Source organism: Vollenhovia emeryi, unplaced genomic scaffold, assembly GCF_000949405.1.
Source record: "Vollenhovia emeryi isolate VEMERY1.0 unplaced genomic scaffold, V.emery_V1.0 DF939245.1, whole genome shotgun sequence".
NCBI classification, from domain to species: domain Eukaryota; kingdom Metazoa; phylum Arthropoda; class Insecta; order Hymenoptera; family Formicidae; genus Vollenhovia; species Vollenhovia emeryi.
The window spans coordinates 491520-501494 of NW_011967121.1; the positions used below are offsets into that span (position 1 = coordinate 491520).

General features: G+C 39.7%; 1 protein-coding gene across 1 annotated transcript in view; it reads right to left on the minus strand.

Moving 5' to 3' along the window:
• LOC105560028 overlaps positions 1 to 7326 on the minus strand; it is a 12076-nt gene extending 4750 nt beyond the window's left edge. The window contains exons 1-2 of the mRNA XM_012008762.1: positions 6978 to 7326; positions 4449 to 4566 (exon numbers count right to left, since the gene is read on the minus strand). Coding sequence (XP_011864152.1) covers positions 4449 to 4566; positions 6978 to 7151 — 292 coding nt within the window. The 5' untranslated portion in view covers positions 7152 to 7326. The remainder of the gene's footprint in view (positions 1 to 4448; positions 4567 to 6977) is intronic.
• Between the last annotated feature and the right edge of the window lie 2649 nt (positions 7327 to 9975).

The window sequence follows — 9975 nt, forward strand, 5'->3', positions numbered from 1 at the left end:
TAAAAATCGTTGTCTTAGGCCGGCCTACCGCCCAATTCGAGCGCGTGGCAAGATGTGACCGCCCGGCGATCGATATTGCTATGCGCACATCTCGCCACACGCTCGAATTGGGCGATAGGCCGGCCTAAGACAACGATTTTTAATAATTAATTACTCGTTAACTATTACGAAAATTGCAAAATGGTACAGGACTTTTCCATTCATCTCGATCCATTCTACCTTTTCAAAAATTTTGTCGGATATGGAAAGACTCACCCTGTATAAATAAATATATACATAGTTGATTTTTTCCTTTAAATTAAAAATAAAATCAAATAAATAAAACCTATCTAGATAAGAAAGAATTATATTGAATAAGCTAGACTTTTTGATATATTATAAAAAAATGTGAGATAATGATTAGGATGGGATCAAATGCAAAAGAATAGTTGAAGATAAAAGTGTATAGTAAACACAAAGTTAAATAAATAAAAATTATCAGGATAAGAGATAATAATTTTGAATAAGCCAGATTTTGAGATTTATTTAAAACGTGATATAGAATGAATGAAGATGATAGTGATAGTGACTAAAAGTGAAATTTAGTAAAAATGATAGAAAACTAAAAAAAAAAGAATAATGTTAATTGGCGTGCGCAATATAATATTTTAATGTTCTAATATAATGTGGAAGAACAACGGCGCGCGCGAAGCACGCGCTTGTGTTGTCTAGTAATCAAAATAATGGGTGCAGGGTGTCACAGAAAGGCTTCCTTCCTAACATTCGCTAACGGTTCGGATAGAAATTCTGTTTCTGTTATTTAAATTGATTAAATACAAAACTGCATATGCGATTTCGCAGGATTGGCTATTTCTTCGCACCTAGAAAATTGTTGCTGCAGTTGGCAAGATCAAATTTTCGAGTAATATAAAATTTATTCACAGAAATTGTTATTAGATTTCGCCCGATAATCGAAAATGCAGCGTGATCTTTTCGGCGCATCGTGAAATATCTCGGTCGCAAATAGTTTCGCACGTACAATAACTTGAGTCTTAAGAATCGCCGCCGTATCTCGCGTACGCTCTAATTACTCGAAAGTGCTCGATTGTAACGTGTGTCACCTAGTTACAGCAATTAGACTTTCCCCAGATAGTACACGTAGTTCTATAATGAATATTCTTCTGGAGTACAAATATTCCTAATTTCAGAATATTTGAATCGAATATATTCTATAAGTATATCTAGATTATTACAATTAGAAATCGTATATTCGTAACAAAGAAGAACGTTTTTAGAACATTCGTCGAGAATGTTCTTGGAATATTCGTTCAGAATCATTTTTGAATATTCATCGAGTTTGTGTATTGCACATTGTTTACTGTGTAACACATTTATCTTATGCAAAAGACAGTGAAACCTGTGATCATACTATATACCATCCCATACAGCACAGATGGTTGCAGTTACATTGCAGAAACGTTGCAATCTTGCACATTGCAGTGCAATCTTGCAGAGACATTGCAGGGATATAAAAAAAGAAATAAAATTGCAAACTTTCGATAGCAATATTGCAGCAATGTTTCAAAAATAACAAAAATACTATATTTTCTATTTAAAAAATTTTTCTTATTACGAGAATTTTATAATGTTATTTTCGTTGATACCAATAATGCGCGAATTATTAAGCACTTGATCAGTGCGGTGTTGCTCGCAATCTCCATCTATTGCGAAGCGACATAATCTCCTTAAGTTGTTTCGCAATAGCTTGCTGTGTATTGAAAAAGGCCCGGATGCATATGTAATTAGTAAATTCTCTTCTTATGTACAGCAACAACAAATTATTCCAAAAATATTGCGCTGCAACATTGCTATAATATTGCACTGCAATCTCTCTGAGGGCGGACATTTCAACGTTGCTGCAATCTTCCAGAAACGTTGCAGCAATGTTGCGCAACGTTGCTGCAATATTGCAATCTTGCAATGTAACATTTTTACAATCTTCCTGCAATCTTTCTGTGCTGTGTGGGTATAATAAGAATGACCTATGGAATATTTCCAAATATTCTTGAAGAAATGTTCATAGGAGTGTCCTATCTAGGTCTCGAGCGCTGATGACAAAAAGCGCAGCAAGCTTCCGCAACGATACGGCGTTTGAATATTCGCCGCCCTGAACATCTTCTCTCAAACAACTGTACCTCGATATTGCCTTCCGACATTGAAATCTCGTGAAATCACGTAATGACCGTGAGCTACATTGTTCTCATTAAAAATCATTACGTAGAGAAAGGTGCGATGCGCGATGCAGGCCTAAAATGCGGCTACGGCGCTCTCCTTTCTGCGATCTTATGCGATCGCGTCATCCCGCGGTTACCAGAGATCGAAGATAAATTGAAACTCTCGCGCGGATAAATTCCAGCGCGCAAATTTTAGTATCTCATCTTATCGCGCGACAAATTTTTCAAGTCTTGACCGCGAAATAGAAAATTTCCAGCGACTCGAGAACGTTTCTGTTCTGCAATCAATCAACACGTTTGAAACATTTGTCGTATAACAAATGAAACAATAAGGCAGGGTGCCCGAATATGGTCCCCTTTCCTAATCTGGCTACTCGTGATTTCTCAGCTCATATCGTTGCAAGGAGAACGCCAGCTAGAATATGTGAAGTGATACTATTTTAGTCTCATATGAAAGTTTAGTAAGTGCGCAAATACGTTTCCCTTCGTTTTTGTGTTCGTCTTTATCGCGAGTTCTTGCAACGTCAAAGTTTAATAGCCTGTTTTGTTTAATTTCACCACAGTTGTTGTTTCTTAATATCTTACATATGTATTCAAATTAATAGACAGATTGTTATTTGATTATCGTAAAAAGTTTATCAGCCGTAATGTGAATTTGACGAATTTCTCAAACGTGGCCTCACCACTATGCTTCTAATTTGGCCTCCTGTACAACATTATTTTGTTACTAAATATTTATAATTAAGAAGTAGACAATTTTCGACACAACTGGCCTGAATTTATTATCTCTTTTAATTTCTAATGATAAATTCGTTATTAGTTAATTAATAATATGAATTACTAAATTTATTATTAGAAATCACATAATAAATTCAGACCAGCTGCGTCAAAAATTGTCTACTTACAAAAATATAAGTTGGGGCCACATTTGGATATCCTGCCTCACCCTTACTCGCATCCACCCGATGTGTCTTTCGAAATCAGACAACGCTCTGGAGCTAGATCGATTCTAGAATTTATTTGCAAGAGAAACGTGCAAATTCTACTCTAATAGAACACTTGCAGGTTGATTGGTCATCGCATGTTGTTTTTAGCCAATCAACTTTTCTGCGTGGAGGAAATTTTCTCGAAAATCATGTAATCATGGGACAACATAGCATTTTGAATTACTTTATGAGAGTTTCTTGAAATTTTTCCATATATTTTACTAGTAAAATATGTGTGCAAGTAGAATTACTAGTAAAATGTATGGTAAAATTTGAAAAAATCTCTAAGTTCTTCAAAATGGCATGTTGTCCCACGACCCTGCCGGAAATAATTCGACAAAATTCTACAAAACTATAAAACGTAACTGCTTCAAGTTGCAAAAGCTGCAAGTTGATTGGCTATACATTTCTCGGAACTAGATTTTGGATACAATTCTTGGATCGTGAATACAAGGTTTAAAGGCCTGCGCCGTGCCGGAAATAATTCTACAAAATTCTACAAGAAAATGTATACTGCCGGAATCTAAGAAATTCTACGTAAATTTAAAGAGTGTTATAAAAATCAACATAAAAATGCTAGAATTGGAACGCTTTTGTTAATTTTCGTAATATTCTACAGATAAGCAGGTATTTTAATTCTTTAAGATTTTGTTGTTTCCCAAATTTTTTAAACTAGTAAAGTTTTGTACTAATTCTTACAAAATTGTACATTTTCGTGAAATACTACTTGCAATATTTTCTTGATTCGAGAACGTTGTAATCTGTGATACTATTTCGTGGACATTTTTACAAAAAAATTAATGTTTCAACAAAGATATAACAATTTCTATTTCAAGTCAATTTTTTGTAGTTATTTATAGAAAATTTCTCGGCTAGGGGATTGCGTGATTTTCAGAGTGAATCTTAGAGAAAATTCCCTCCGTGTGTAAGAGCAAAATTTGCGCGTACGTTTTTCTTGCGACTAAATACAAGAATCTAGTTCCTGATATTTCGCGATGGTACGTCGATATTTCCAGTGCACCGGGACGCGAGGCGAGGCGTTAATGCCGCGGCGGCGCGGCGAATAACGCCGCGTCGGCGAACATAGTCATCCAGGGAGCGGCTACTGTCAAGGTCAGAATCTCTATTGTCACAGAGCGAATAGCGACGTGCAGTTTTTTTTTCGTAACAGCGAGGAAACTCGCTAACGGTCTCGTACGCGGAATTGCAATGCGGCGCGGCGTGCGATCCCGGCGGCGAGGATTTTTACCTCTAGGACAGTCCACCGATCGTCGGGCCTCCGCCCTTCGGCACTCCAGGCCCTCCTCGCCCATGGGACAGCTCGTGAACGATGCCTCGATGGTATTCTCACCGAGTATCGCGTCGATCTGAAAATATTTCATCATCATATATCGCCACCTGAGCATGGAATTCCGTCACGCGTACGTTCGCCGCCGCGTTACGACACTCATTTCGACGGCAAACACCGGGGCATCGGTTAACGCGCGAGCGTCCGTCGGATTTTTTCTTCAAACAAAATTCCTTATCGCGTCGCGTCCCTGATCGCCGGTAGAAAGTTCTGCCACGGGAAAGTCCGTTTTTTAATCGCTCGCGACTAGCAAAACTATTGCCTCGGCGTTCGCGCGGAGATTTAAAATTAATTAGATCGAACAACCGAGGTGAGAAAAGGATTCGAGGTCGGCGGAGGAATCTGCAAAGTCTCGCACTCGGCGGAAGACATCCCGCGGCATCCGCGTATACTCGTATGTGCGAGTCCCAGTCTACAATAGATGATTTAGGTCCGGTTTCACTAACGTTGTTTAAGTTTAAGCTTAGCTTAATTCGTTCTTTGTCTCTTTCCAACTATTACTTTACCCATACAGCACAGATGGTTGCAGTTACATTGCAGAAACGTTGCAATCTTGCAGATTGCAGTGCAATCTTGCAGAGACATTGCAGGGATATAAAATTGCAAACTTTCGATAGCGATATTGCAGCAATGTTTCAAAAATAATGAAAATACTATATTTTCTATTAAAAAAATTTTTCTAATTACGAGAATGTTATAATGTTATTTTCGTTGATACCAATAATGCGCGAATTATTAAGTACTTGATCAGTGCGGTGTTGCTCGCAATCTCCATCTATTGCGAAGCGACACAATCTCCTTAGGTTGCTTCGCAATAGCTTGCTGTGTATTGAAAAAGGTCCGGATGCATATGTAATTAGTAAATTCTCTGCTTATGTACAACAACGACAAATTATTCCAAAAATATTGCACTGCAACATTGCTATAATGTTGCACTGCAATCTCTCTGAGGGCGGACATTTCAACGTTGCTGCATGCAATCCTCCAGAAACGTTGCAGCAATGTTGCAATCTTGCAACGTAACATTTCTGCAATCTTTCTGTGCTGTGTGGGTGCTTTAAGTAAGTTGTAAGCCTTAAGCCGTAAGAAACCAACCAATCACAGGCATTTATTCCCCTCACTCTCGCCTGCGATTGGTAAATCTTTTACGGCTTAAGGCTTACAGCTTACTTAAAGCAAGATTGTGGACCAGGGGTTGACCGCGGTCTACAACAGGTGATGTAAGTTCTAAGCGCTAAGAAATTGACCAACCACAGTCGAGTATTCTCCTCATTTTTGACTGTGATTGGTCAATTCCTTAAGGCTTAGGGCTTAAATCATTTATTGTAGACTGGGACTAGTGCGAAGTCTACAATGCGAGCCGCAGAGTCGTAGTCGTAAGAATTATTTGTCTGACTGAATTGACCAATCACAGTCGATTGTTCTTACGACTGCGACTCCGAGACTCGCACTGTGGACCCCGCGTTAGGGTTCAAATCGCCTATTGTAGACTGGAATCTTGGTAAAATTGGACCTTAAGCGCCAAGCCCTAAGAAATCGACCAATCGCAGTCGAAAATGAGAAGGATACTCGACTGCGACTGGCTAATTTCTTAGTCCCAGTCGACAATAGATGACTTAAGCCCTAAGCCTAAAGAAATTGGCCAGTCACGGTCGAGTCTGATTGTGAGTAGAATACGCGACTGTGATTAGTCAATTTCTGACGGCTTCGGGTTTAAATCTCTATTGTAGATGGGCGCTCAGGGCTCAGAGCTTAAATCGCTTATCGTAGACCGGGACGAACGTAAAAGGGTTCAACCGGTTGCACGGTTAACAAACTGTTATTACTGGCGACGTAACAGAGGCCGCACCGGTGATTACTTCTCCTCGTATGCCGCGCGCGTTTATTTCTCATGCGGTTGCATCACGCGCGCGAGACGATTCGCTCGGAATCATAAATTCGACTCGTGGCGAAAAAAATTGGACGGCGGTTTCACCTCGGCACTGAGTTTTCCATTTTCCGTTCTCGCACGACATAAACGCGCACACTCGCGACTCTGTCTCATAAAATCCTCAAACGGGACGTGCTTTGCTGAAAGTGGCAGGTACGGTCGTGGTCAGAAAGGTTGTCCGATGTTTCACAATATCGTACATATCATTTCTTTGTTCTAATAATACGTCGCTGCGCATATCCGTGAGCGAAAGCTACAATCTCTCGCATAATAGACTGCATTTCCGAAATTTATCATAAAACCGGACGACCTTTCCGACCACAATCGTACATCGCGATTGTCTCCCTCGAGTCGACGTTGCCGGAGAATTTTTATTAACGATTTCTTCGGAGGATTAGACTATTCAAGCGCGAAGTTGAACTAAACGCGATCTCGAATAATTAGAAATACAGTAACAATATTCAGGTGATTTCGGGAGCCTAGTTTGACGTCCCCCTTACCTGCTTGAACGCGCCCGGCTTGGAGAACATCTTCACCAGCTTCGCGAGCGCGTTCTCCGCCTGAATCCGCTCCGCGACGTCGGTGACGTTCGTGGATTCGCAGCGGGCTCCGCGCGGCGGAAGAAACGCTAGCAGAGCGAAGAGAAACGCGAGCACGCACCGGTCGGAGGACATCGCGCGCGAGATAAAAAGAAACAGTTCAAGAGATAAGGAGATAAAGATCGACGAGCCCTCGGCCGCGCGCTCGGTCCCGCGCGCGCGATTCGAAACAGGCGACTGGTGGCGGTCAGCTCGCCGGGAACTCGGTGCTCGTCCATCTGGTGGGGATATCCCACGTCGACGTGGAAAAGCATCGCCTTGCGTACGCGGAATTGGCTCGATCTATGGAAACGAGAACGCTTTATCCAAGCGCGCGACGTAGGCGGGTCTGCAAATGCATAATAACGAAGAGAATAAGATGCGCTCAATTCCGCATTTTATTCTCTTCGTTATTATGCGGTTATTGCGTAATTTTCCGTGCGTCGTTTACCGACGATTACACGAGGCTTTCGACATGTCGCGTATCTGCGCGAAAAACGTATGCGGAATGACTTTTGTAAATCGAGAAGATCGACTCACGCTCTCTTATTTCTCGTGGGCGATGAATTTATTTGACAATTTGACTTAATTAATAAATTATTAATAAGGAATAATATTCACGTATTTACACGAGGACTAGATGTGTTGTAGACTTTGTAATGTGAAATACTTGTCCTTTGCACGTAAGAGAAAGAATAGACCGTGCAACAAAGTTCAGCCTTCCGGCATTGTTTCTTTATGGTAATAATTCAGGTAGCACAGGTGGTTCGTACACATTTTATATACAATACGTTTCGTAAATGATAACCCAAATAGCACAGGTAATCAAGGACGTTATAAACTGAAAAATAATCCATTTTTAAAAATTCTTTATAAATTAGTGTAATCTGTTCAAAATGAACTTTAAAAGAATTTCTCTTGTATCTGCGAAAGAGCAAAGAATTGGCATGAAAACGATTTTTTGTTCAACTTTAATTAAGAATAGGGTAAATATGCAGAAAAGGTCACACCTCACCGATTTCCTCGCCACTTAGATATGTTGTAGGGGAGAGTTTTCTGAGTAATTCCCTGCAAGAATCAAGTGGGGGACGGCATTGGTTTAAGAGATATAACAAATTGAAAAATAAAAATTTTAATACTTTTTCTTAGTATTTTTTATTAAAATGCCTGTGTAGCTACCTTTAAAATCATAAACAAACTACCACTTTCATTTACAAGGTCACACCTGCCCCCTCCCGCAACGGTCGGTACGGATTGAACACACACATACACGCGCGCGCGCGCACGCTTAATTCTTCTCGCGGCGCAGACTGACCGAGCAAGCGAGATCCACTCTACACCTCAGATATGGTTTGGGTATGGTTATATTTTAACGAAGTGGAGCCCCCCCGGAGGGGGGGGGGCGGAACATACTGTCTCCACGCATGTACTTCCACCATTGTACTGTTCCACATAGGTTTGCAACTTTCCACGTGAAGCGAGATCCACTCCACACCTCTGACATAGGGTGGGTAGGGTTATTTTTAACGAAGTGGAGCCCCCCGAAGGGGGGGCGGAACACACTGTCTTCACGCATCTCCTAAACCAATGCCGTCCCCCACTTGATTCTTGTGGGGAATTACTCAGAAAACTCTCCCCTACAACATATCTAAGTGGCGAGGAAATCGGTGAGGTGTGACCTTTTCTGCATATTTACCAAGAATAGTTTAACTACACGGAGAGAATTGTTTCTTAACATTTATCCTGAAAATCGTGTAATCGTGGGACAACGTGGCATTTTGAGGAATTTTACAAGTTTTTTGAAATTTTACCATACATTTTACTAGTAATTAAACTTAGTATACATTTTACTAGTAGAATGTATGTATAAAATTTCAGAAACTCTCGTAAAATTTTTCGAAATGCCATGCTGTCCCACGACTACACGATTTTCAGGGTAAGTTTCAAGAGAAAATTATCTTCGTGTAGAAGTGGGACGAAAAAATAATTTTATTTTATAATTCAGTAAATCAAAAAGAATTCCTCGTGAGTTCTCCGTGCTGTGTAGGAAGATATCGAGGCATGGAATGGTGGCTTTAGAACAGTGTTTCGTTCCAAAGATTAACAAGAAATCATTATAGTGGTGCGTAGCACCCCAAGGGTTGAATATTTTTATTTATTTTAAATATTATACTATATAAAAAAACAAACGTAATACGATAAAGCGCGCATGGGCTCGAAGTATTGAGAATTTGAGCACGAGAGGACGAGAGAAAGAAGCTTATCTTATCTATATCCTTCTCCAATGTCCGAACTTTTTTGAAATAAAAATTCAGTGGTGTTAAAATTATTGTAATTGAGTCAGAAGAAGTTGAATATTAAATACGTTGCATTGAAAAGACTAGAACTCAAGACGTTGAAATTGGAGATGCGAGAAGAACGTTTTGAAATTGCTGAATACAAATTGGGGATCAGATTTTCCAAATTCAAAATAGTGGATATAACATGGAGGACCGAAATTTAAAAGTGACGCGATTAGGTTGAAATGTGGTAATTGGGGGTTTTAATGACATACTGCGTATATAATTTGTGTGTTCCAAATCATCTGTATACTTAAAATAAATTAATGTACGCATTAAAGAATGTTACAATATGCATTAAAAAATAATTTTATCGAATTCGTTAAATTCAAAATGTATCACGAGACACGGTAGTGTCTCGCGCCAAGTGTAAGCGTAGCTACCCATACAGCACATGATATTTCCCGAATATTCTGTACTCGTACTGCAAATATACGTAGGTACCGTATATAACATACTTCGAATATCACTAGAATATCTCTAGTAGTATGTTATATCACATAAATTCTCAGGAAGTACTTGTAATATCTCATACAGTATATTATATTTTATATATTCTTGTACATTACTCAGAATATATA